Source organism: Acanthaster planci, linkage group LG10, assembly GCF_054643075.1.
Source record: "Acanthaster planci isolate LZ-2023a linkage group LG10, COTS_SCS, whole genome shotgun sequence".
NCBI lineage: Eukaryota > Metazoa > Echinodermata > Asteroidea > Valvatida > Acanthasteridae > Acanthaster > Acanthaster planci.
In genome coordinates this window covers 9,913,279-9,941,266 of record NC_141786.1, presented here as the reverse complement: position 1 = coordinate 9,941,266, position 27,988 = coordinate 9,913,279, and the positions used below count along the sequence as shown (strand labels likewise).

Genomic DNA, 27,988 nt, shown 5'->3' with positions numbered 1-27,988 from the left:
AAGATAAAATCCGTTCGGGAGCTAAAACAGTCCAACCATCATAACACTTCCGTAGATATGGTGCTGAATGTTGCTACGACGTCACCAACAACAACCTGGTCTTCTCGCTGGACGACCCGACGGGTGGCTCCTCGGACAAGGCGGCTATGCTCGGCCTGTCTCCGTACAATCAGGCCGGCTCTATACCCTTCCTCTCCCACTGGGGCGTGGATGTCATGCCATACCATCTGTGCTGCCGCTGGTCTGGACCCGAGCAGTGCCGGCGGTACTTGGAGAACCGACGGTCGAAAGGCTGCGCCGAGTACCCACAGCGAGAGTCGGGTAAGTCCGGGCTGCTGTTTAGAGTTGCGAATTTTAGGGCCCTGGCATTAACCTTGGCCTTGAGGACCAAAGACGTTCCTCCAACACTTAGTCTGGACCATATCTCACAACATAGTAGAAAGCAATGCTTCAGTCCCGCTGACACACTGCCTGAGTGCATATTACAGTCAAAAAACTTATAACTCAATTTGATCTGTTGACATTTTTTAATTAGCATTGATCTTCGGCGATCCCCACTTCATCACCTTTGACCAAAGGCGCTTCACCTTCAACGGCATCGGAGAGTACCGGGTGTTGGATGTGTCGGGTTCGGACTTCAAGCTGTACGGAAGGACCTCGGTGGCGACGGACAGCAGACGGAATGATGCCATGGGTGAGCGCCTTCATAGGTCTCTCACGCCTACCGGAATAACAGGCTTTTTTTCCCAAGATGAAACTCGCAAAACTCGCTTATCATAAGTTTGTACAAAGGCATATATACCACAGATTCGACAATTGACCTGTCACTTCGCTGAAAGTTTATGTTGCAGGGCAGCGGGCCTTCATTCTTCGAAGACCGGTTCACATTTACTCCAATTCAGTTACCCATAACAAATATATTGCTCAAGACATGATCTCGACACTTAGTGGTGATTTCATACAAAACCTGTCCCTTTGTCGCACCAGCGTAGAGGGCTCAGCTGCTTCAAGCCAACAGGCCTCGTCGAGTGCGTTTGTCAAGACGCAACAAATGATGTTCTCATGAACTCCTTATAAAACTGATATGCCATCAAAAATAATGACGAAGAGCAAATTGGATATTCACACTGGGTTTAACTCGTTAAGCGCGGTGCAAACCTTATTACGTTCGTGTTTCATTTTTATCCCAGTTGGTTGAAGGAAATAAACGTGATGTCCTTTAAGTGCTGAAGCAAAATGTCAAGTACACAAGGGTGAACGAACAAATTAGTGGGTTCCGTATTCTAACAGTGTCGTCCGTAATTCAGAATTAGACAATGTCTGCATCAGAAAAATCACTGCTTTCAATATGCACGGGTGCATGGGGTTATTGACAACCACACGAGCAATGTGCAATTTGTTTTTCTCCAAGATGAAACATAGTTCACTCACAATTGATTCAGTCGGCCTCTCAGTTCTTTATTTCTTTTCAACTAAATTTTCTAGCTTATAGCTTGTTGCTTGAGTCATTAATGATATCGATGATCGACCCCAATCCCTCCAAAACAACCCCCCCAAAAAAAAAAATCCCACATGTGCCTTTATGAGTACAAGATAAGCGTAAGCTTACCGAACAGATTGTCAATTCTCGTGCCGTGCCTACAATGTCATCTTTTTTTTTCTTCTAGGGCTAGGTCTGAGTCTCAGCTGGTTTAACATTATATGGGCACGTGCTGGCCATAAGACACAGCCGTTGCTCTATAGACTCTGGAATACAGTCTTGGTCACAGCCTTTGACCACTATCGAACACTTCTCTTCCTACAGTTGCGAGCTTCCTGAACGCCGTCGCCATGCAGGAAACCGGAAGTGACGTGGTCCACGTCGAGCTGGGTTACCTGAGGCCGCTGAACATCTACTATGAACAGGGCAATGGCTTCAGACAACCCGACATGTTCTTGAACGGCAACGCCTACGACCCACTGTTCCTCAAAGGTAGCAAACCTTGATCCAAAAACCCACTCAAACTCCATCCAAAAGTAAATCCCAAACTTGATACGATTTCTCTCCACCTCAAAATGCAATTTTAATTTGTAAAGACGTCAATTCTGGTGTAGTAAACCTGACTGATTCTGGGCACTAAGATTGCGTTCCTCGCTGAAAGGAACGTATTAAAAAGAAACGTGACGCATTTCCCTCCCGTTATCATGAATCGTTCAAGGGTCATTTGAGATTCAAACTTTGTTTAAAAATCTAAGAGATGAAATCTTTTGCTTTGTGGATAGTGTTATTGACGCCATTTTCGTTGTAATGTGCGCAGGGGTCACAGTGCATTTCAGTTCAGACTTCAGGCAGATTCTAGTCGCCTTCCAAAACTCAAAAGTAGTGGTGGTGGTTCAGGCTTTCACCTACGGCATCTCCGCCGAGGTCATCGCGGTCAATGCGGTAAGTGTCAAACTGCGAGGCGGCGTTGGTTACACGCTAGTGAGAATGACTACCACGTGATAGAGACAGTGAGCGTATTTGTCATAAAATAAGTGAAAACACGGACAGGCCAGCCGGCTTAAGCTTAGAGTTGAACGAGACTTGCAAACACCATAATTCCTGTCACAATCAGTGTTGTAGTTGAGTGCCTCAAAGGTCTCTGCATAGCAAGTCATAAGCTTTGTCACAAACAAAGGAACTGTGGTAGAAGCAATCTTTTGTCAAGGTTTCCCTGGTACCCACAACTGGCTTTGCGAAAGGACTTGGGATTGATCTTGTGAAGAGACCAGTGATGTGCTCGACTCGACTCTGGCCTCAATACATGAAGGCCTTTATGTCGTGAAGGTAACAGAAATTATTATATGTTAAACAAAATTTTAAATAAATCTTAAAACTTGTAAAGTATTAAACTTTTGTTTTGTTATATTAATATGAAGAGACCTTTTGCACTGGCATGTTCCTGTCATTGGAAAAGAAGTGTTCCACAAGACGGTTACCTACTACCTTGCGCATGAATGGGATTAAGACTTCATCTTAATCATAAAAGAGACGAAGCGGTATTCCAGCAAAAAAATAGAACGTGCCGTAGGTCGCACGGGATAATAAGTACGCGCTCCAGAGGCCCAAGTGCACCGAGCAAGCGTAAACAGGCGTGACGTCAGGTGTTTTTCGTCCCGGATGACATTGCCTCGTTAAATGTCGAACCGGCTATCTGGACGAACTTTCGAAGACAGCTTTCAGAATTTGCTTGTTAATTACTCTTGCCTTGGTGAAGCCTTCTCGAATATTGCAAATCAATTTATAGTCCGTCCGTTTTGTTAAATTACTGGAAGGTCGGAAAAAGCAATTTTCTGCAATAAAACAGAGTGGCTTGGGAATGTGTTTGGTTACTGTTCATCTTTTTGCCTTGTATTCAGGACTTCCCCGGAACCGCTGCGGTCACGGGTCTGCTGGGTGACATGAATGGCGACCCCAACGATGATATCAAGGGGACGAACGGTGCACTCTATGAAGGAAATGATCCAGAGACACTGTTTGCGGTGGTGAAAGAATGTAAATTTTATTTTTGTATTGGGGGTGGGCACTGAAGTCTCCAAGTCTTTTACCAGTCATGTCCACAAATACCACAGTACGCTATCTTTCAAAAAGAAACTTTGGTATGCTAGCACTTCCTTGTGACGTGCACGCGCACTAAGTCAGCCGGAGCCTACAACAGAGGGCAAGTTCGAGCGATGACTGTAGTTAACTACAGTTCGACTAAACACCATCCGAACGATGGATGGTTTGAACTACATATGCAGTCGACCATATTGGACCAGGCACTGGAGTATGGTCACACCGTAGCTAGTTATCAATGCCGATTTCATTTGTCATTACAGAGGAAATCATTCACATGAAAATAACAGTAGGAGATTCAATGGTCATGTGCGAATCAGAGCCAACGGTGACGATGAGATTTCAAACAATTGACCACGAGGGTCGTTCGAGTGTAACAGAATTGCTCGTGCGCATTATTAAAAAGTAATTGACTACTGGTAGAAGTACAGTTCGCGCTCGAACTTGCTCGTGGCAGAGACGTGTACGTTGTTTCTTACGATCGAGGAGTGCAAGGTGTAATCTAATTCTTCTGTTGTTGATTTGGTCTGTTTTGGGTGCAGATAGCGCAGAATAACATGCTGCCTCAAGTGAACAGAAGCATCTGTTGCTTGAGTGTGGTTCCAACGAATGTCCCCGGGGTTTATACTAGAGCCGATGTGTATGTACGTCGAACGCTTAGTGCCCCGGCTTCAGAACAAGAGCAGATCCAGAACCAAAATTTCGGGGCGCCGAACTTGTGAAGTGGCGCAAATGTTGGAATTTTTTTTTCATGTAATCCTTTATGACCTTTCTGTTGGATGAGTTTACTTTTGGGGTTCTGAGACGCTTTGGTAAGAAAGAAAAAGTGAAAGAGAGCCAACAAAATCGTCTTTTCCCTCATTTATTTTGGCCCTTTATGGGGCATGCATGGCCCCCATTGCCAACCCCACCCCGATCTGCCCTTGCTTTCAGGAACAATATTTCCACCACCAGTACATATAATGTCCTTCATGTTTCACCAGGGACCACCTCGGGTAATACCATATTCCACAACCACCCGGCTCTGAACAGCGAGGACTACCAGAACGCCTCCTTCGTTCCAGTCCTAGTCACCCCGGACCCCAGCAGCCTGGACCCGATCATTGCCAACCAGCTGGAGGCGACTTGTCGCGGCCTGCAGGAGTGCCTGTACGACATGTCGGTCACCCAGACGGTGGTGGCCGGGCAGGATTGTTACAAGGAAAACGCCGACTACGAGGAAGTCAGGAGTGATGTCCTGAAAAAAGGTGTGTATTGACTTGCATGTGCACTGGAAACATGGCATGGGAGTGCTGCAGTAAACAGCAGTCGCGTTTATTGGATTCCTGTTTCCCGCTTCACTGTACATCGATGCAACTCCGTGGACGTTAGGAGGGGGAGCCAAATAAGAGATTGCTTTGGGGAACAAATTGGAAACAGAAAGGAAACAAAATGGAGATGCACCTCCGTGGACGTCGAGAGAGGGACCCAAATAAGAGATTGCTTTGGGGAACAAATTGGAAACAGAAAGGAAAAAAATGGAGATGCACCTCCGTGGACGTCGAGAGAGGGAGACAAATAAGAGATTGCTTTGGGAAACAAATTGGAAACAGAAAGGAAAAAAAAGAGATGCACCTCCGTGGATGTCGAGAGAGGGAGCCAAATAAGAGGTTGCTTTGGAAAACAAATTGGAAACAGAAAGGAAAAAAAATGGAGATGCACCTCCGTGGACGTCGAGAGAGGGAGCCAAATAAGAGATTACTTTGGGAAACAAATTGGAAACAGAAAGGAAAAAAAAGAGATGCACCTCCGTGGATGTCGAGAGAGGGAGCCAAATAAGAGGTTGCTTTGGAAAACAAATTGGAAACAGAAAGGAAAAAATGGAGATGCACCTCCGTGGACGTCGAGAGAGGGAGCCAAATAAGAGATTACTTTGGGAAACAAATTGGAAACAGAAAGGAAAAAAAAGAGATGCACCTCCGTGGATGTCGAGAGAGGGAGCCAAATAAGAGGTTGCTTTGGAAAACAAATTGGAAACAGAAAGGAAAAAAAATGGAGATGCACCTCCGTGGACGTCGAGAGAGGGAGCCAAATAAGAGATTGCTTTGGGAAACAAATGGAGAAGAGAAAGGAAAAAAAGGAGAAGAGTGAAAGAAACGAAGAAAGTGGAAGGAAATAAAATCAATAATTCGTGTGAACAAATGTTAAAATTAACCTGCTTCCACTATTAATAGTTCATCAGTTCGTAGCTGATTGCTCTGCCCCTCAGGAATTTTCCCCCTGAAAAAGTGTTTTGTCCCCCGGGAAAACCCCGGCGTGGCTATGCCCATCGCGCCGATCTCCAGTGATTGACCACGCGATTATCACAAACAACAAATGCTTAGCAAAGATCTGAAGTAGTCACCCACCTTACCAGTTAACTAGTGAGAGAAATATATCCCCATGCTACAGTAAAAGACGGATTCATGAAGTCAAACAAGGAGAACAGCTGTTCCCAGTCAACCCACAATGACTCATTTCTGACAACTTCGGTGGACCAAACCCTGTCACCTGGGGCAAACAAGGTCAAAGTTCACATACGCCCGGGCACACGAGAAGCGCGCAGACTGTACTTCTGCACCAAACTTCCTGTCGAATCAGACGAAGTTTGAAGCGAACCATTCGAGCTGTCCTTGCAATGGAATGTTATTCTCTAGGCCTTTTCCATGCAGGCGGTGCTGAAATGTAGAGCTGCACAGCTTGTCAGAAGAGAACTTTTTGCGAGGTAAGTCAAGACTAGATGTAATATTCTGCCACGGCGGTTGTCTCACCACAGTTAGTTTTGGTGTTTTTTTTTTCAGTGGAAACCTGTTCATACATACCTAGCCCCTTTAACGGGCAAGTAGCGTACTCAGACGATTTCAAGAAGAACGCAGTGGGGACCTCCGTCACGTTCTCGTGCGGCAACCCCAAAGCGATTCTCATCGGCCCGCAGACCAGAGAGTGCCAGAGCGGAGCGACGTGGTCGAACGCCGAAATGCCTGTCTGCACAGGTAGGTAGACGCCCGAAATTAAGCTTCCCTCTGGCCCTGTAGATAGAGTACCCAAGTGTGACGTCATTTTGAACTAGGAAGACTGTAGTGCATACAAAATGGTACGCGCGCGTGTTGGTTCACGCACTGGTCCTCGCGCTGTTGCCTTATATACTTAAGCGTGTCACCTACTCACTTCAGTGCCTATAGAGTACCGAAGTGAATACGTTACGAGCAAAATTAGTGTGTAAAAGGCATCAGCGCGAAAACCAGCACGAACACCAGCGCATGAACCAACACGCGCGCGTACTCCATTCGTTTGCACTGCACTTTCTGGTTCACAGTGACGTCACACTTCGGTACTCTATAATGTCTCACATGCGATAGATTGAAGTGAAACTAACGATTAATACCTTTACATGCAGTCCAAGTGTAAACAAGACTGGTCATGGGGTAGTCCAGATCTTAAGGGGGGAGGCGGTCGAATCATCCCCCTACCCGGCTTTGGGATGGTCGGGGAAGAGGCTGGCTTCCTTATTAAACAAAGTTCTCGTTCGTGCACACAGCCCATTATACCGTGTGAAATGTCCATTTCCCCCTTCTCCAGAAACAAACTGCAACACCGACGATTTTAAGGGTGCAGATGTCATAGAGACGGGACGCGACCAAGAAGGCAACCTGCGGGTTGTGTTTGGCTGTCCTGGCACCACGGTGGAGTACACCTTGACCTGCAAAGGGGGAGAGTGGCAAGGGGGAGGCCCCATCGATTGCTCGAGTAAGTTTGGAAGGGTCTGTTAAGGGGTACCGCTGTCAGTACACGGGCCATCAATACCTGCACGTGCATTGAAACTCCTCTGTATGACGTCTGTTGGTTGATTCGTTTGCACTATGGTCACATGAGATTCGTACCGTTCAAAACGAAACTCGTGTCAAACATAAGGAGACACCAGTAACGCAGCGAAGTTTGTCGAATGCCAAGCTCCCTTGCTATAGGCAAAAGTTGACGCTGCGTGGTTTTCAAGGACAAGAATTCCAAACATTGCACCTGTAATAAATATAATGCAAGGATTTATCCCGAAATTTAGAATCAGTGTGTGGTGTCCGGAAGGGTGCATTCACCAAACAGACGCTATAACCCCCTGAGCTTGTACTGTTTTTGAGGCCTCAGCGTTAAGCAACATCACTTCATGAGTGCACCCGGCATTTTGTAAAATATAGTCGTTGATCAAGGCGCAGATGACGCGTATGAATCGCAAGGGGATGCTTTCGTTAGAAGTTTATTACATGTTATTTGCAACAAATCAAAATGATATGTAACAGAGAATATATTAACTTCGCGAGTGTATTTTGAAACAATCCTTTCTCCTTCTCGTTCATTAATGTCATCAATGAAAAAAAAAAGGTTCAGTTCAATTATTTCTTTTATAATTAGATCAGTTTAATTATACACGCTCCCCGAGTTGCAGTCTATTCCATCATCCTGCATCGAAAGTCAAGCTCAGTAGAATCGCATGTCAGTCACAAGTCGAGTTTTTGTGAGTGCAATCACAGGTTACCCGTGCGCACCGTACAGCGGTGATTGCTTAACCGAATACTCGAGAGCAGACTCGTCGTCTGCGTCTGCTCGAAGCAGGAAACGCGAAGAGCTGGCTACAATACAACCAATGCAGATATCCAGTCTATATATATGCTGTTTTGAAAGAAAGAAAAAAACAACCGTTTTTGACTTTCAAGCGGGCAAGTCAGTGGGTAACAAACTGGCAAGGACGGGTGCAGAGTGGCCATACGGATTGACCTGAGTGGTTACGATGGATTAGAGGAAATCGGTCTGTGCCAAGCCGAATTTGATAAAACTAAGGAAGACGGTCTTACTGGAATTCACCATTATTGCCCTCATTTAATGTGATCAGATAAAGAATGACGTGCAGCTCTGTAGAAACGCCCGAGGGCGGGTTTCCACATTGTTCGGTCAATTTCCATTACATGACGTTTAGAGCGAAAATATCGATTTTTAAAATTAAGTTGATGGTATGTATTATTATCATCTTTGCATTAAATGCTGTGTTTGAAAAAGCTTGAACACAGTGCAGTGTCAGACAACCTAGGTGGTGCTTTCCTATACAAATCAGCTGCGCATGACTATCTTGAAATCGATATCGAACCAGAAAAATGGCATGGGACCTGCAATGATTTTTGGCTGTTATAAAAAAATAATTACAGAAGAAGGCATAAGGAAGTATGCATGTTTGGCCTGAAGTGAATTCTCATTGTGGATGGCGATGCTCAAGATCAAAATCTCATCATTCAGAAAAAAAGGTTCTTTGCACCTGTATATACCAATGAAAGTGAATCCATTATGACCAAGGCGCAACAAGAAATGTGCCAGAGCCATCGTTCTATGTTTCAATACGTGTGCCTAATCTCGTCTTGTAAAAATCGTTTTCAGAACCGACCGACGGCGATTTATAGTCATGCTTGTGTGGCAACTACTGAAATGTTACTTTAGGCCGGAGAATGGCTCATTTCGGTTGAAAAAGGCGCCCCCTTCACTTGTAATTCCGACGCGGCGTCGCTGAAAACAACGTCATGATCAATGATTTGACTGATGCAACTGCACATGTGCACTTTGAGTGAATAATCTGCCCCCCGCCTTGCCTTTTTGTTATCCATGTTCAGCTGGGGGCGCTGTGGGGCTGAGCGGAGGGGCGATCGCTGGGGTCGTCATCGGCTGCCTCCTGGGCGTGGTGCTGATCGCGGTGCTGGTGTTGTTTGTGCTGCGTCGGCGAGAGACCGGCGTCAAGGACTTGGAGAACACAGGGTAAGTATACTTTTACACGGTACTTGCCGCATTTAATCTGGTTTGCGAAATCATGCACGAGGTATATGAGTGTTAATTCAGCAGGATAATAAAACAGGCAGAAACAAAAAATCACTGGTACGTGCCAACATAGCGCAGAGACAATCTATTCTAGTCAATTGTGCATATGGTTAAGAGACTTTTATCCGATCATTCTTACCCTCTACATCCAGAATTTGTCAAAAAGAGCAAAGAAACCCGGCTCATACAGCGAGGAATTCACACAGAACGCTACAGTAATTCTTTTGTTCCCTGGGGACATTAGAATGTCTCACGCCAACTTGTAAATTTGTGATGGTTTTTGTTAGTTTACTGAATTTCTTTTAATGGGTCTTAGTAATCACACCTTTATTGGTTTTGTTGCTTTTTTATCTACGGTAAATATTATTGTCTTTTTTTATTGTCTTTTTTTATTGTCTTTTTTCTGTCAAAAGGCCGCATAAATTTCCCCTGGTGGGACAGTAAATTTCTATCTTAGTTTATCTTATTTGGGCACCCACAGACTTCGAGTTTTCAGTTAAACCTTTGTTGTTAGACATGCAGACTACAGGAAAACCGAAATCAGATTTTAAAAATAGAATTTGTTTGTGTTCTAATTAAAGACCTTTGATTTCACCGTTAAGAAAACCTACCCTGAACGCACACTCGTCGGAATTAATTGCTTATAATGTTTAGTATTGATTACAGGGTTCATAAATCAATGACGTACATAACTTGTGTCTAAAGTGTATGGGGATTTCTGGGAGGGGGGAAACTCAGTGCGTTTACTCATTGTTTCATGCTGTGAAGTTAGTTTGTGTCTTCTCCAAACTTTGAAAGTAGCAGCTGGACCTACTATGGTCGGCTTGCCTGTCCACCTCCGCCTAACAAGAAACCACTCTCTGGAATATTTTTTCGGCCAGTATTTTGAGAAGTTTTAGATTGATAATTTTAGACGTGATTCGTTTTCCCCTCGATGATAATCGGTTTCCCCATTAGACCACTTAGAAGTTTCACAATGACTCGTTCAAAAATCCACAACGATCGCAGAAATGCGTGGTTTATTGGACGGCTGTTTTATGAAATGTATATCTTTCTCTTTAATGCATGTTTTGTATAGGACGAAAGTCAACGCGCCGGCCGATAATTGGGGCATGGATGCAGAGGCGAGAGACGCAGCGGCCTCCATAGGCACCAATTTGAAACATGCTAGGGAAGTATAAAGGCTAAAAATGGCAAGTTGAAGTAGTCGTCGGAAATGTGACACTCATCTTAATGTACAAAAATATGGATTTTCTATCGACCAGTAGGAGTGTAGTCACTGTCCTGCATGCTGGGTGTTCTTGAGTTGCTTCCACGAGTTGACTCGGGTTCAACCTCGTCTCCACCGTCTTGCCTGTGTAACACACAGCCTGCACACCTATCCCACCTCAGAATTGCCCAAAGGAAGCTACTCGAACGCATTACCACTCCACGAATAGTACATGTACACTGCCGGATAATTATTCGATGAAGGGAGCTGTTGATGCTGGTTCCCTCCGCGCATTTTAACGAAGGGATCGGGAACCAGTGGGTATCCTTACTCGTTTGTACAGTTTGGAATGGCCAATGGAAGTTCTGGAGATTTTTAGTAGGGGATCAGTGATTTGTACTAGAAAGCACTGTCAAGAAAGCAAGTTTTTTTTTATAGAAGTGCGAAATCACAATGGGCATTGCTAAGTTGAATTTCAGTAAATCAGTTCATTATTCTTTATTTGATGTTTGTGTCAGATGTCACCTGCATTTGGTGACAGAAATTAGCATTCCATTGTCTTCCAAGCTATGCAAATAAACCAATTCGTGCACTCTGTGCTGGGGGGTGCAGCCAGACGGTGCTGTCTAAATACCATATTTCTGTGTTTCTTTGAGTAGGTTTTTGTAGCATTACACTTTCATGCTTACCCGTGGTCATGCCTTTTGGATTAGTCATGACGAAAGAATTCAGGCTCCATTTGTAGAAAATAACGGAGAGAGAACCGTAGTTCAGAGAACGGACGGTTCACTATAGTGCGCCTCCAAGAATTTGGCCAATCACAGTGCACGGAATTTGTCGACCCAGTGCACTTTTGGAAATGGTCGAATAATGTCGCGAGTTGTGATTGGCCAACGCATTGCAATCTCTTGGAGGCGCACTATAGTGAATCACCCATATTTAGATGAAATGCTTACTCAAAGTTTTCTGTGGACTGTATTCTTAGTGAGTTTAGACTTTATACTATCTGAGAGTGGACTGCACTCCGCAGCCATCTATGTGTATATATAGGTATTGTGTTACCTACTCATACCAAATTGAGAGCACCATGTTTGCCTATTTGGTTCCATTCTTATACTGTTAAAGTTACTATACTCTAGTTTTATTTGGTACACTAAAGTAAAAATGGTTTACATGATGGTTCGTGTGCTATAAGTGAATTACCGTGACGAAAGTTATGCATGATTTTGAAAAATGGACAGTTCATTTCTATAATAACTGACCAATGCAGACATATTTTGCGTTTGTATTCTTGAGGAAGGTGCATTTGGGGAAATCGTCAACCTTATGTGAGCAGAAAATGTTTCGCTGAAATCTTCACGGTTTATGCTTTATGTGGAATTAAGCCTTTGGACAGCAGTGCCAAGTTTGAACAGGGCTCCGTCCAAGGGAAGGATATGAGGTGTTTGAAGTTTCACTTCTCGATGCCATTTTACATTTGCCCGAAATCAACCGGGTCTTAGCAACACTATCAAAGTGCTCTGTGCTAAAAACATCGGCAATAATCAATCTGCAGGCAGTGGAGTGACTGGAGATGATTGCTAATTAATCTTAATCCCATTTTGGTGCCTCTCAGTACGCAATACTATTGCAACAACTTAACTTTTCAACTTCACTGTTGGCAGTTTAAGTGTCTTTTTAGCATCTAAAGTTATTTTATCTAAAGAAGTTCCTTTTAAATAAAATTCTTACAAGTTTTCATTTAGTGAAGCTCAATACTGCATTTACATCGGGTTACTTTGAAAAACAATACTATCAGAGAAGCATGTAAATACGCTCTTTGCGGCACCTTCGTCGTGTTTAATGTAAAGTGATAAATCAATTTTTAAGAAAATTTTACTGATATTTTGTAACCAGGAAGAAATATATCAGGAATAAATTTTAATGGTGAATCCACTTGACTGCCTCATTGTCACTTTGCCGTGTCGTTTTTATGGTTTTTACCTCAAAGAACAGACTCACGAAGGGAATACATGGTAGACCTCAATCTATTGTCATCGTGGGTACTTACAGTGATTTATGACAGTGTATTCTGTAAACTACAAAATGAAGACCGGTAGAGAACGTCCCTGTGGCGAATCCCTTGGGAAGGGCAACTTACCTCTACTATTGCCATCATCAACGTGTCATCATTATAGCAATGGTGCCTACTACCAACTGATCTTAGGGAGGTGGGGGATTATTTCATGGATTCACACAGTTTGACTCAAAGTCGCTTTTTTTAGAAAGAAATCCACTCCAAACAGAACCCTCTGCCCGTGACGTAGCAACGACATGCTGTTTCACATTCCTCTCAACTTGAGCGCGCGCTGTCATCCCTGATTAGGATTACCAGAAAATGAATCAGAACACGCGCGAGAAGGCATCGCAGTGCATTCACATGATAGAACTTGCTCACTAATGTTCACACCTGTTGCCCTTTTATTTAACACTCCTGAGTCACACTCGGAACGACGACAGCTATAAAAACACTGACCCATGTTTATACATAAGTTAAAAGTATACAAGATCATACCCTTTGCTGTTCAAATTTATTTGCAGAGTAAAATACTTGATTGGTACAGCAGCCAACAGTATTCCTAGTCCGCATTAACCACTAAACGTTTAAACCTGAGGAGTGCTGCTCAATCAATCATCGAATTGTGTGACTTTATTTGCATCTCTCCCATTTGCAAATTATTCACAAAGTGAATTTAAGAGCAAACCCTAAAATTTGAACAAAGTGTGTTATTTGTTACACAAGTGGAATGGAAAGTTGCTGATAGTTTCAATCGACTGGAAATTATTTTTTTTATCTTAGCACTGATTGCTCATTTTCAAAGTGTTTAATTAAACAGGTTAAGCCCAGTCACATGTATTAGTTTTGAGTCCAAGGGATGGGACAAAATTTTGAGTATTTAATTCTGTGACTTTTGTCCATTTCGTCCACCCGTAACCCCCCCCCCGCATGCTGGTAACACTTCTAAAGTGTCAGCATTGTTCAATGAAGGAAAACAATATATAGCTTCATGCCTGGGAGTCGCCCGCTATCTTTCCATCTTGATGTGCTTCACTTTAAAAACAACCCATTCAAAGTGTTGACTGATTTTCCTATTTTTTTTTCAAGATTGACTACGGATTCAGTCAAACACCCATGCTAACGTTGGCAAATCTTGCTTTCTGACAAAATTCCTATTCGATGCCTTTTTAAAATAACTATGAACCGACTGAAAAAAAATCTGACTAATTTCCAGCTGCACCCAGCTGCCCCTGAAGAGCTAGTCAAATCTTACTGAACTTTAGTCAAATTTGACTGGTCTGTGTACTTCATAAAAAGCCCGGTGTCGTCTTTTCTCTGATGTAGGTGACGGTAGTCGTGGAAGGACCATTGGGATCAGCATTGGCCTAGTCCTGGCTGTTCTTCTGTGTCTCGGGTTGATCCTGTGCGGTATCATGTGTTACAAGCGAAAACCTGTAAGTCACGTCTGCCAAGGGAGCACGACTAAAAACCATTTCGACTGAGCATGGCCCGCGGCAAAGAGATACAAACCGATCTTGGCCTCTCGCCGCTAAACATCTCTAAATTTTGTTGTTAAGGCTAAGGAATAGTGACAGATTATTCAGGAAAATGAAAGCCAAAGGCCAAAATATTTGTCCCCGTTTAGGCTTTGAACTCCGGTCCTGGATTCACCTGTAGGTCGTCGTTATTCGATCTGTGTACGATATTGTGTCCGTGGACACTGAATATTTATTTCTGTAGAACATGGATATAAAAATGTTTCTGTCCTCTTGTGAATTCACTTTCAGACGTCGTTAGATCAAATTTCGATACAGAATAAGCCATTTCATCTCTAACATTTGATGGAATGCGAAGGAATACATTCAGTGAAGCGGGACTCAGATTTGTCAACTTGTTGCAACAACGTGACATGGCTTGAAATTTTCTGTTTACTGCCGAGTAGTCGTGGCCGAGTGGTTAAGGCGACAGACTAGAAATCTGTTGGGGTCTCCCCGCGCAGGTTCGAATCCTGCCGACTACGGTTCTATTTTTTTTTGTCCTGTGTTACATTTTCTCGTCGATTACGACTGATTCCAATTACATAATACAGTTTCTTTCGGTTGAATGGACGGTGAATGGATGAACGTGTCCTTGGCATTTGAATGTGGTCTCCTTCGCCTCCGGCATGTGTTCTGTTCCATTCACGAAACTCAAAATAAAAAAAGGAAACTCTCAAGTAAATTTCAAAATCATCTAGAACTTGGCATTTATCAGCATTCAAACATTTCAGATCGCTAGTTTTCTTTTTTTTTTTTGCCGGTATGAGAGTTGACGATTGTTGACGAAGATTTAATGTTGTTCTAATTTTATTAGCGAAAGTGGTCACCGTTGTCGAGGCAAACGTACGACGTCGTGGCAATGACTGAGAAGCTTGGAATCGAGGAGGCAACAGCTGGGGAAACTGTGGTCTCCGACCCGGGAGATGCCGACCAGCTGAATCCCGCTTCGGGCCCCACGGCCACTGCTGATGACACCCCTATGCCGGACGTGGTAAGGCGCGGTGACGCCCCAGAACCGTCCGATACTGCCGGCATCTGGCAGGGGCCGGACCTCAGCCGGGCCCCTGAGCTGCCGCAAGGAGTCGACGAGCCCGACGAGCTGCGTGCGGCAGCCACACCTGGGACGAAGGGACCGCCGCGGGTCATCAGTGTCAAACCCACTCCCCCCGCCAAGCCGACCAGGAAAGACCGTCCTGTATCCCGGATCGGGGCCGTTGATGCTCCGCAGGGGTTGGGTCCAGGAGCCCAGCCTGCCCAAGGAGAGAGCGACACCGCCGACCTCAAGGACGACAAGCCTCATGGGAGGGCATTATACATCTGATTGACGGCAGAAAATGACTGCGTGTCTCCTGACAGCGGACTGGTTTTACTTCCGTTTACCAGTGCTGGTAAACGGAACATTCTCGACTTTTCATTGAACAGATTTCGCAACCTGATGACCTCGGGCTAATCGTCCTAGCCCCACCTGTGGCCGTTGGAGATACTCTACCAACAATATTTTGTAACACTGCGTTTGTGATACCCAGATGAGTTTTATTAATTGAACTGATCAGACCAGCAGATGAATAAAACGGATTTTGTTTTTTTCATATTTTGAAATTATTTTTAGTTTGAATGAAGCAGAAAATTTGGTTGCCTGTCCATCAGTTTGGTGCTTATCACTTTTTATCTTCCTGGGAGTTTCTGCAAAGCGATTTTAAAAGCAACAGAATAGTTATAAACTGTAGCTGCGATGAATCTTTCTTGGAAACATTTTCTGCAACTTTGAACTCTTTTTTAGTAGGAAGGAAAATGAAAAATAATCGTTTGTCCTAAGCATTTTGTCAAATATAGCGTTTCAAGCCAGGTGCCTTCAAATTTTTCAATTATACTGTCAAGTATTACACAGATATGCACTGTTTTTTCACAACCTTTTTTCGACAAGAAATACATTTTTAAAAATGCATGCTCGGTTTTCCAGGACCACTGCCTCGAAAATCTATTTCTATACGTGTTTTGCATGTGTTCGATCTTTCCTATCACAGGGTACACTAACTTCTTGAGGGATCGTCAGGTCAGGGAACCAGACTACAAGGACATTGGATTGATGACTAATACTCATGTACCAATCCGATCTCTACCGGAAGTCTGTGCAAGCAAACAGTCCCACGAGGGCGCCCCGCAAAATACCCAGACACAGTGACCTTTGGTCACTTGCAATCACGTGCTAACTCCCCTGCACCCAGCCCAAGTCAGGTCTTCAGCCGTGAACTTTGATCGGGGGCCGGGTCGCGTGGGTAGCTCGCAATTAGCATCATACCACAAATCAATAATTAACCCTCTAACAATGATTAGATTGAGCAGGGACGCTAAAGGCGACAATGCAATAGTTTGATACAGATATCAGCATCGCCTACAGCAGGCTATCAAGCTTATTCAGACACAGTCCTCTTTCGCTTTGTATTCCTTTGGTGTAATATTAGCGATCACTGGCAACAATACTTGAAATGCCAGAAAGATTTGTTCACTTAATTAAGAATGCCCATTCGATGAAGTCAGGGCTCGGCGGAAATTGCTTGTGACTCATTTCTCAGTTAACTCGATTTTCGTTTTTAACTTTCATTACATAGAACTGATTATGAATTCGCATGGAACTCTTTCTCTCTCTATTTGGCAATTGGGATAGTTGAATTACCAAGTACCGATGGGGACTAGCATTTGAGGCAAGAATAGATATCAAGAGACAACAGATTTCCGAATTCTGTTGACTTATTTAAAGATCCGTCATTATAGCATAGAAATATGGATGTGAACTATACATCATTCTAATAATCAGCACCACCATCACCGCGTCATTCCTATAACATTTGAAGCGAGATACGGGGCAGACAGACCCCTCCCCCTTGTGCTGGTCATTATTTGACCCGAATCTTAGGAATTCTTTTCAGACATCTGGGGCATGCGTCGGCTAACAATAGTGTAGATAGTCTGTTATGGCTTGGACATGTATGGGGGTACCCCTCTGTCTCATATCTTCATTTGTACCATCACCACCATCTTTCCAAACATCGTCATCACCATCTCACCACCATCGCAAACGACCTCGACTTACATCATTCCAATCTGGCCCCTACAACTACAAACAAATCGTATTACTTTCCTGAAATTACCTACAGCTTTTGAAAAATAAAAGAAATAGCCTTGAGAAATGTTGCCATGACAAATATACAAATAAGAGAATAAAATAGCAAACATTTGATAATTTCGTTCTCTTCGGTCTTAGGTCCACTGGCAGAAGGGCTGTTGACTAATAAGGCCCCCTAAAGGTCAAAAACCTTTTTTTCCCCCCTTTTTTCATTTTTCTTTATTTTTACAAATCGACTAGTCTCACCATTTGGGCAAGACAACATCTTTATCAAATTGAATGCAAAAAGAGAGAGGAAAGTGATCATCTGGACATTTGTCCCTTCTAAAACTTGTGGAGTGATGGCGTCATTACGTTGAAACCTCACAAATTATTTTTCTCACAAAAAGCAAATCGCACGTGTAGATCGGTATATTCATTGATATGCCACAGGAGGGCCCCTTTCATGTAATGAAATCCTTGTCCAGTGTGTAGGTAACTCCTCCTGTTATTTTCCCTAGCTGGTGTTTGGGTGTAAACAGAAAAATATTTGTTTTGTGGTCTAAAAAACACTTGAATGTGCTTGTGCTTGCTTGTTTGCCCTGTCTACTTGTCATTTTGCCTTCTGCTAGGATTGAAACGGCTGGCCCTCCATATATTTGTATTTTAGGTCACTTGTAGTCAGCAAGCAGTTTGCAGTAGTTGGGTTGTAGATCCAGTAATGCTTTGTTTTTTTTTTTGGGGGGGGGTTTGGCTGAAAACGAATCTCTCTTTTTCTCTCTCTCAATAAAATTAATCCTGTACCTATCTAAGTTATTCACGTTTTAAATAACTCACATTTACAACAGAAAGTTTTAACCCCAAGATGCTATTTCGGTGCTTATCTAAACATGTTGAGATATAGAAAATAGAACAAATCCATACTAAATGAAAATATCTGGTTGAAACTAATTTCCACCGAAGTGAGAAGAAAAACCATGTAAAACTTCTGACAGTTCATAGATTGACGTCTGCAGGGTACATTTGCCAATCGCGCAAATAAACGGGAAAAAATTAAACTTGGAATACAAGCATTCTCCAAGTAATGGTGTTGGTTGTCAAGAAAATTAGTTTTTAAATATAGCACTCTTCTCATCTGCATTTGTCAGGCAGCTGAGTGCTGTTGCAATAATAAATTAATGCTTTTACGCCTGCCTGCCAGACATAGAACCTGAACCAACCAACGCCTGGCATGTTCCACTTTGACAATAGGTGTGTAATTGTTCTTTTTTCACTGTGTTAGACCTTTGTTTGTTGCTGAGAAGTACGATTTGTACTGATTCATCAAATCTCCCTAATCAAACAAATCGGTGCGGTGACATTAGTTTGTCAGTGTAGCGATTTTTCAGATATTCCCTTAGCCCAGGTGGCTAATTTGCATAAAAATGCCCCTCACGGCTATTAGGATCGCATTTGAAGCCAAGCGATTTAAGTTCAAAGTCGAAGCGTCTGTCGTGTAGCAGACACTTTTACAAACGGTGGGCCCATTTCCCGCTCTTTTACAACGCGGGAACAGTGTCTAATGTGGACGCTTTATTTTGCTGTCCTTGGAGGAAACATTCTCAAGTGCCGAATGCCAAAGATGGAGGCTCAGCTCTCGGTGGTATGTGTTCTGTTTGCCCTGGCGGCTCTGCCATCAGTAAACGGTGAGTCGAAGAAACCTCTCAAAATAGACAGTGCTCAACACAAGCTACATTGGGGCGGAGCTCTTAATGATATGCAGCTTGACAAACATTACTGGAAGCAAATTTATCTTCATCGAGTTTTACGTTTTAACCACCAAAACCTTCATACATATTTTCCTGTGAATAAAAGCCATCCGTACCCGATCTCTTTTTTTACAAATGACAAAAAATAATGTCCTTGCTTTACTGTTTGCTTGTTATCATTTGGTCAACATTTGAGGATTAATGTGTAACATTAACATACAGTACATCAGTGGTTAATTGCTTGCGTTCTGTCGTTAAAATTTTAGCCTGCGTTCTGTCGTTAAAATTCTACGACCACGTCCCCAAGCCAAAAACCCTTGCTTACTTCTGGGACGCTACAAGTGATTTAGAGTTTTCTTGTACGCGGTAACCTTTCCACCCAGGCAGTCGGATGGAGTGCCTGAAGGTATTGTTTTGTTCACAATAGGCGGGAAACCATAATAAGATAACGATCCCACGAACTCAGTCACCTACACCGACGTGAGACGCAGCAATGGAAGCTTGAAAATCCAAGTTTCAATTTCATATGAAGTTCATCTGATCCAATGTTTCTCAAAGGATTTGCTTATACTACCGTTACAAGTGGAAGTCAACAAGCTATGTTCTTCCAGAATTGAAAATATATATATATATAATATGCTCAAAATAAAAAAACTTAAAATGCTCAAAGTCAAACCAAATCAAACGAAAGCGTTCACCCATTGTACATGCCCAACCATAAAATACAGGTTCAATCCATTAAGGTATTCAAGACCTCTATAACATCAAAACTGATCTTTTAATTTAAGGACCTGTAACATGGCGGCTGGTGTTCCATTCCGTCTGGGTATGTATCAACAAAAGAGGCAGGAATTAAAGTACACATGATCGTCGTCACTGGGGCATAACAGCCTCCAGCGAAATGTACACTCTGACACAGGTGGATTATAAAGAGTTAGCTTTCGATGACAACAGGAACGTGTTTGAACAATATAGAATGGATATTACCATTTCAACCTGGCAGGTGGCCGATCTAAACAGAAACACAAAACGAATTCCAAAAAAATAAACGAAGTACCACGCGTGCGGTGCGTCGATGTGTAAGTAACTCGAATTGTGAGCGGGCCAAATTCTAGAGCTTACCGTGCACATGCCACGTCACCGACATGACGGTGGCCGGGTCATTGCTCCGATTGTACACTTGTCGCTGGACATTACACAGGACCGTGAATACTCGATCACTGTGCATAAAAGCATGACCCCAGTAAGGGGGGGGGGGTAGTGGTGTGCCTGCAACAACGACAACAATGACAACGACAACAACTGTCAAGGGTCAGGCGTTGTGCCACCAGTGGCTCGTCTGCGCTCAACTCGAATGGCGAACCCCGTTTCTTTTATTTATTTTTTTTTCGCAAGCACAGCTCTCGAGTAGCTTTCCCTTGTCCAGGCAGTTTTTGTCTCAAAATTGAGCCCAATTGCGTTGCAATTCCATTGGTCGAGAAAATCGGAACGGCCAGTACAATACTGGTTCTAAACTTAACGTTCTGTAACACTCGGTCGTCCCCGACATCTTCCATATCTCGATGATAACTTTTCAATTTCGATGTAGAGAGCAGAAATGGAAGCAATAAAATGAAATCTCATGACAAATTAGTACATGTACCTTGGTGTTTTAAGCCAGATTTAGCAAAATATTGTAAGGGAGGCGTAGACGGTAGAACGCGCGGAAATTAGGAAACAGTCTGGTGCCATCCTAATCGACAGTTTGTAATTTATTAAAGAAATTCGGGGAATAAGATCACAAAATGGCTTTCACGTGAATAAGGTCTAATGCTCCCGCAGCCACTTCCGTCAACCGTGCTGATAACTCACGTAAGTGTACTAACCTGACCCCATCACGTTGCGCGTCCCTGCACTTTTTTTTCGACTGGTATTCCTTTTTTGTCAAGCGGTTCCTATACCACACTGAAGTGACCAAACAGCGATTATTTGCACAGTGGCCGCTACAACGGCTCTAGTTTATGCAATTTTTTTGAATGGAGTGTTTACCGTCTGAAACAGCGTACAAAGTCTACCACAACGTGGCTGGTTTCAGCATAGAGCGAGGAAGCAGAAAAAAAAATGTGCAGTGCACGCGCCGCCTAGAAAGCCCCAGAGGTGCGGGAACTCACGAGCGAGTCGGTGTCACATTTCAGCCGGTGTCTCATTACTTTATCCAGTTTTAATTAACTCGGGGGGGTTTACTCCTTATGCACTCGATCACTTGAGCTCAACTCAAGATAACAATGGAAAAGATGGGTGCAGTAATGCTCGCTTGGAAAATATTTGAACAGTGATGTCCAAACGCAGTATTAAACGGGTTCACTTTTTGGATCCATGGAATTGGAGTCGGGTGGGCGGCCGATGTTCCTACTTAAATTCCTCTGTCACCCATGTCCTGATGCTATGGTAGTCCCTATTCCCCAATCCGAGTTCTTATCGGACCCTTTACTTAGTTTCTTTTCTGTTTTGTTTTTCAACCAAGCCTGACAAAATACTTCCTTTCCCAGTTTCGATTTAAGACTGGACTAAGCTTTTGACGGCCTTTGATCTGAAGAATTGAACTCAACCTTGTAAGACAGTAAAGTGTTCCCAGCAGTACAATCTTATGCCATTCAGACAAAACATAGATCAAGTGGTAAATTAGAGTATCGATTCGGTGTCTAGAGGGTCGTTGAGATTGCTAGACTGTGAGTTAAGTATTTAGTGCAAAACTACCGCTGTCGGTACAAAGCACTCATTACAGGCCGTTCTAATTTTCACAGGCAGTGCAACTCTATGTCCAAGAAAAGACCGAACACAAAAGACCGGGTTTATCAGTATGTGTTTCGTCTGATAATTAAAAGGTCAGCATTGTCCGAACAGAGATAACCCTGCTTTGCAAAAGACGTCGGTGTTTGCAGAACAGATTTGGCAAGGAAGGATATCAGGCCATAAATTGGCACAGATCCTCAGAATGAAAAGCATCAATACACGCGATTCACGAGAGTGCGCCTCCAAGAATTAGCAACGCGTTGGAAAATCCCGATGCTCGAAATCTGTCGACCCCGCGCGCGTTTGGGAAGGGTCGGCGGATTTCGTGCGTTGTGATTGGCCAACGCGTTGGAAACTCTTGGAAGCGCACTATTGTGAAGCGTCCGCATTAAAGTGGCGGCATGCATTGGAGAAAAACCAGGAGATATTACGTTCAGTTTTTTTCTGATTAAAACATGAAATGGAGAATTGAATTCACATGAAAATGACACTAAAAACATCGTCTATTTTAGGCGAAAAGGTGGAATTTCTTGATATTTTGGACATCACAAATCGTTGGGGGTGAAGAATGTTCGGTGTTGTTATTTCGCTTACAAAACTTTAATTGATACATTTTACACTTATAACCTTTCTAGACAGTTTCAATAAACTATTTGGCTGTTGGGGAAAGAAACAGGTCAGTTATTCAAGACAGAATATTGTCATATGGTCACCTTTCTCGTCTGATGGGGTAGGTAATGAAAAATCATTCAAAATAGAAATAGACATTTGGCAGTGACTCATCCCCATTTCTACTCTTGGAAATGCTATAGAAAAATATTAACAAGTGAAGTACTGGGCGTTCGATGTTGCAAACATTCACCTTCAGCGTGGGCAACGTTTCGCGACTGTTTTCGAATCATTACGTGCATGGTTAATCATTGAACACACGACGCTAGGTTGTATCAAAACACCTGCGGTACGTGTCGTCTGCTTGTTTTCTATTTGTTGTATCTAAAGAGTTAATTATTATTCCTCAAACAGACCCCCCCCCGCAAAAAAACCAAACAAACAAAACAATGGGGAAAACCTTACTTCTGTTTATCAGCGTGAATGTAATCTTTTGTTGGAATTCCCCGTCAATGAGTCACACATAGGCACGGTTTCGCAAACAAGCAGGTACTTTGGAAATCTACAGTTGCATCGATGATTAATACTGTTTTTACCCGGGACTTATTACTTGCCTCATTCAAGTAAAATTTAGGAGGTCACCTTTTGGCGTCAAAATATATTAATTCTCGACACGCCAGTCTCTCGGTACGCTATGCCTGTTTACCAGGCAATAAAGTAATAGGCTTTTAAATCAAATTCATTTATAAGTATTATAAAAGATGACCAACGAATTTGAATAGAGTGGGTTTCGAACCTTCGACCTCTGGAAAACCGTACCTGGGAGCAATCCTTCCATCTTGCAAATATATTACTCTTTGCCAACTCCATTATTTATTTCATATTGCTTGAATTTGTCTTTGTTCAAATAAGAGACTAAAAATGGGAGCAAATGGGAATTTCCGCTCTGTTGTTCTGATACCGGGAAAAGTAAATATAGAACCAAATTAACACAGAGGTATCTTTTGAATTCGACTTATGAATGCCAGTTGGATACCTACCCCGGGGGCGTATCCAGGTCTTAGGTGGGGTGGGGGTCAAGCAGAAGGTGATCATTTGGGGTCCTCATTAAAAAGAAACAGAAAAGAGAAAAAAGACAAGAGAAATGAAAAAAGGGGAAAAGTGATTGGACGTGCGAGCGGAGGATTAGCTTTCAAATTTGCCTGTCCAGACGAATTTGAGTGGAATTTCTTCACTCCAATCCACCTCGAGCAGAAGCACCCCATAAACTCTTGAAAAGAGCCATATGGGCGGGAGCGTTCTTTTTTTTTTTTTTTTTTTTGGTAGCGATGGAACCGTAACATAATCGTTCGTGAACCAGCAAAGTTCAATTCCGATCAAATGAGCTTCCTTTGCAAAGACAATTACACCCTCTCTCGGTCCAGCTCGAGGTTCTCGGATCGAGATTTCATTCGGGTTTCCACTCATTTGCAGGCATTCTTTTTTTCTAATAAATGCAATATAAATTATTTTTCACTCTAAAATTTTATAGTCCCGGGTTCCACTCATTCGGGTTTAGAGGGAGATGCAACAGTTTTCGAAAGAGGGCGCCCTCTGTGCTTGTTTATTATACATAATTCTGTCGAAGGATTTACAGAGTGGTTATAATAATGGATTGGTTGGGAGTACTCCTGACTTGAAATCCTACGTCTCGGGTTCGAATCCTCTCTGCATATAGTTGTAAAACTCTTTTTTAAACTTGTAAATAGCAAAGTGAGAAAGGAACATTCTCACCATAAGTTTGGTTTGTGAGCTCAAGAACGACGCATGAGATACATATATACAGGTAACAGAGCAATCACAAGACAGGAAACCAAAATCGTTTGGGGAAAAATTCCCACCTTGCCACGACAGAGAGCAGTCAAATACTGACATTTCCAGACCAGATTGGGTCTGAGCTGCGACAGTGGACAGTTCATTGAACTTGTGCGGGAGTAAAACGCGGTATAAACGGATGCGAAAAAAAAAAAACAAAATACGCAGTTGTAAACTTAGTGCAAAATCGGTGTAAGATGATCGACACTCTTTGCCGATTAATACAAAATGAATAATTTCATAAATTAATGGTCCCAAGTTGTCGACGGGCATGCAGCAATGAATGGATGTCATCCCTTGTAAAGTTGTGATGATTTTTTGTGTCGGTGCGATCATTGGTATTAAACCTTTTGTACACTCCAAAAACACCAGGGTCTGACTGACCCGGAATCTGGGTCCTATGGGGCCCTTGACCCCTTTCCGGGTCAAAATACCCCTTTTGACCCGGTAAGGGGTCAGGCCACATGGGACCCAGATTCCGGGTCAGTCTGACCCTGGTGTTTTTAGAGTGTAGACCACAAACTTTACATGACCTCCTCTGCTTGATCCGTAGGCTACCTCTTCGATTACGGAGGAACGTCAAGAGACAGCGTCCTCCCAACCCAGAACGACGTCAGCGTCGAAGTCAAACTGGCCAGCCCCTTTACGTACTACGGGAAGAAATATGACTCAATCTTTGTAAGTTCTATTTGGAAATATGTAGGTCTTAGCCATCATACAGAGCAGTGCCTTGGTACCACTGGGAAACTTCCTTCATGTATACCATTTGAAAGAAAAATCTGTACTGTGAGATGGCTATAATGCAAAGCCTCTATGTCAAGGAGTGGCAAAAGGATTTGGGTGTGGGAACACCTAAACGCATGCTGTTCATTGGGCAACTGGAAGTCTGTAAAGAGTGACTTGCACCAAGACCACATCTTCGCACGATTTTGAACAGATTAGTGCATCTTGCTTCCACCAGTGGTAATGAGATTTTGATGCCATGCATACACATTAATTTAAACCTCAACTGGTTGATTTTGTGGGGCCTGGTGTTTCGTTCCCAGCAGAATCTTTCTGCTAGGATCGAAACTTCAGGCCTTTCTTATTTTGTTTTTTGTATTTTAGGTCACTGTAGTCAGCGAGCAGTTTGCAGCAGTTTTGTGTTATATATGTTCTTGATTGAATTTGGTTCATCTCTTTTACATATTCGCTGGTAACCAACAGATCAACGACAACGGTGTCCTATCATTCGGGAAAAAATTTGACCAGTACGTATGGGAAACACTTCCACTGTTCAAGGTAAATATTTGAGCTGTCGAGCATTGGATGAACAAATTTTACTGGTCATTGAAAGAATGAGGGAAAAGAATTTTCATCGAGTTTCCATACTATAATTTTATTGGGTGAAAGTAGCCATACCACACACCCGGACAGAGGGACAGAGAATATGCCAAAACGTGTACTGAAATTACAAATGAACAGCGTTCAGAGTTTTAGAGAAGGGACAAAAACTTTGGATGGATGTATTCAGACAGGTTATTGAAGCCCAATCCACAGCCAGGGTTAGCCAGGGTCTGATCCAGTGGCAGCAAAATGATTTTCAAAGTGCAGGGGGGTTCAGCTGTGAGGCCATCAGGCCATCAGCCATATAAGCCGATCCATTACGCCCCACCCATTGATGGGACCTAAAAAAGGTGGGGAGGGGCATTTGAACCATGCCCCCCCCCGCTTCCACAGCCAGTGGTGGGATCTGAACATGCTTTGTGCAGACGGAATGCGAGAAAAGAGCAGAACTGCCCTAGTCTGACTCCCCAAAATTGAGAACAGGGTCATCGTAGAAGTATTGCTATAAAAAAACATACTGAATTATGTAAACTTATGCAAATCTTTTCCTTCCAAAATTTGAATCTATTAATTAAGGTAGAATTTTAAGATCGATATCAAGCCAATAGCTTGCATAAATAAACAACTTAAATAAGTAGGCGACATTTCCTTGTATGCATGGGTATTTCTGTTGACTGCCTAAACCAATGATAACATGCATTTTAATTAAGGGTACCTTTTGTTAACTGCTATAACGAGTGACGCATGCATACATGAAAGGGTCCTACGGTTTCGTACAAGCATCACTGATCTCACTCACCGGTTTTCATTTCATTCTGTACAGCAACCGGACGACAGAAATGTTCTAATTGCTCCGCTCTTAGCGGACGTTGACGTGACCAACACGGGCACAATTTTCTACGGACAGGCAAGAGAGGGGCGCGTGCTTCAGGAGGCTACGGCCCTCGTCAGCCAGTACTTCGTCCGGCACAGCGACTTCAAGCCCAAGAACATGTTGATTGTGACCTGGGATAAAGTCGGGTTTCAAGGGTCGACAGCTGAAGACCCAGTGGTAGCCAAAATTGTCTCAGCTTTACGATCCCTTTTTGTTGAAGATGTCCTTTACTGCCCATTTGGTTGTTGTATAAAGGCTTTACGTGGTTGTCCTCTTGCAGAGCAATTCATTTTTCAATGGGGAAACCACCTTTGTGCACTGGTCCGCAAGATGGCAGCCCTGCAAACCCTCTATAATGCTGTTGGAAATTTCTAGTTAATTTGCTGTCAATTGTCAGTCGAGTGATTCGTTGCTTGTTGTTTTTGTTTTGTTGTTTTCTGTGAACAATATCTCTGCTGTTTTAACTGTCTAACTTTTAACCTTCGTTTCAGACGAACACTTTTCAGTGTGTTGTGATATCAGACGCGATCAACACCTTTGCGTTCTTTCTCTACGAAGACATAAGCTGGACGACCGCCGTCTCTGCCGGCGGTGATCCGCAAACGGGCTCAGGGTCCGACCTCCCGCAGGTAAGAGGCAATGGAGACGGTGCAATGCAATGGCTGACCTAAAAAGCACAGATTTTGTAATAATTTTGAAAGAAATAATTGATAAATTGCTCAGAGTGTGTCCTATGTATAAAGCGTTCATATTTATTGGTTTTCTTTCCAAAGAAAAGTTACACTTTTAAATAAAGACTGGAAATGGAATGACAAATCATCCCAATTATTGGCTCTCTTTGTTGCTTTTCTTGCTTTTGTTACTTTGAACGCGCGAGATTGGTAAATCGATCGCATTATATGAACGTGATGGGAAGTACAAATAGAAGGCAGAAGTCTCGATGAACAAACAACGAAAAAAACGAAAGAAGACAGGCCATGATAAAGTTTAAAACTTTAAAATCTTTAATTCAAAGCAATACTGGGAGAAGAGTGGATCCCATCTTTATATTTAGCTGTGGGATCTCTATTCACCGCAGTGTTTTGTTCAGTTTTGTTTCTGTTTTTGCTTTGTTGGTTTCTTTTTTGTTCACCGAATGTTTTGGTACTTTCCCCATCAACACAGGTCGGCTTCGATTCTGGTGATTGGAGAAATTACGAGATACTCAGAGTGCAGAGTGACTATGGTGGTTTCTCCAGTCTGCCACTTAAGTCCAACGTCGACCCCGCCATACCACCTGGGCTATTCATTTTTCACGTGTCTGGGTCACAGGTGGAATCCCCGGAGTGTTCGAGGAAAGGTAGGCTGTTCCGCCAGTTTTCGAGTCTGCCCTCGAACATAACGGTCAGTCGTGAAGTCGAGGTAAATTTAGGCTAACCGAAGAAATGAAAAAGAAAATCCCTATTCCGGCATCGCAATGGGCAATCCTGTG

General features: G+C 43.1%; 2 protein-coding genes and 1 non-coding gene across 5 annotated transcripts in view; all 3 read left to right on the top strand.

Annotated features, from left to right (window-relative positions):
• Positions 1 to 16,193, top strand: part of LOC110983914 (sushi domain-containing protein 2-like) — a 31,150-nt gene extending 14,957 nt beyond the window's left edge. Inside the window, exons 11-20 of one of the 2 annotated variants that reach the window (XM_022243584.2) lie at positions 56 to 321; positions 536 to 694; positions 1,805 to 1,972; positions 2,298 to 2,422; positions 3,379 to 3,514; positions 4,561 to 4,824; positions 6,397 to 6,588; positions 7,175 to 7,342; positions 14,038 to 14,147; positions 15,046 to 16,193. In XM_022243584.2, the coding sequence (XP_022099276.2) occupies positions 56 to 321; positions 536 to 694; positions 1,805 to 1,972; positions 2,298 to 2,422; positions 3,379 to 3,514; positions 4,561 to 4,824; positions 6,397 to 6,588; positions 7,175 to 7,342; positions 14,038 to 14,147; positions 15,046 to 15,552 (2,095 nt within the window). In that variant the 3' untranslated portion in view covers positions 15,553 to 16,193. Of the gene's footprint in view, positions 1 to 55; positions 322 to 535; positions 695 to 1,804; positions 1,973 to 2,297; positions 2,423 to 3,378; positions 3,515 to 4,560; positions 4,825 to 6,396; positions 6,589 to 7,174; positions 7,343 to 9,243; positions 9,386 to 10,523; positions 12,591 to 14,037; positions 14,148 to 15,045 lie in introns of those variants that run through there. The other variant, XM_022243585.2, reaches the window with a different exon arrangement.
• Positions 14,632 to 14,713, top strand: Trnas-aga (transfer RNA serine (anticodon AGA)). Its single transcript has one exon. It is a non-coding gene; the product is annotated as a tRNA-Ser (tRNA).
• A 2,624-nt stretch (positions 16,194 to 18,817) lies between the features above and the next one.
• LOC110983912 (sushi domain-containing protein 2-like) overlaps positions 18,818 to 27,988 on the top strand; it is a 33,656-nt gene continuing 24,485 nt past the window's right edge. Inside the window, exons 1-6 of one of the 2 annotated variants that reach the window (XM_087142009.1) lie at positions 18,818 to 19,019; positions 24,871 to 24,995; positions 25,524 to 25,598; positions 26,467 to 26,694; positions 27,009 to 27,146; positions 27,682 to 27,856. In XM_087142009.1, coding sequence (XP_086998135.1) covers positions 18,896 to 19,019; positions 24,871 to 24,995; positions 25,524 to 25,598; positions 26,467 to 26,694; positions 27,009 to 27,146; positions 27,682 to 27,856 — 865 coding nt within the window. In that variant the 5' untranslated portion in view covers positions 18,818 to 18,895. The remainder of the gene's footprint in view (positions 19,020 to 24,870; positions 24,996 to 25,523; positions 25,599 to 26,466; positions 26,695 to 27,008; positions 27,147 to 27,681; positions 27,857 to 27,988) is intronic. The other variant, XM_022243579.2, reaches the window with a different exon arrangement.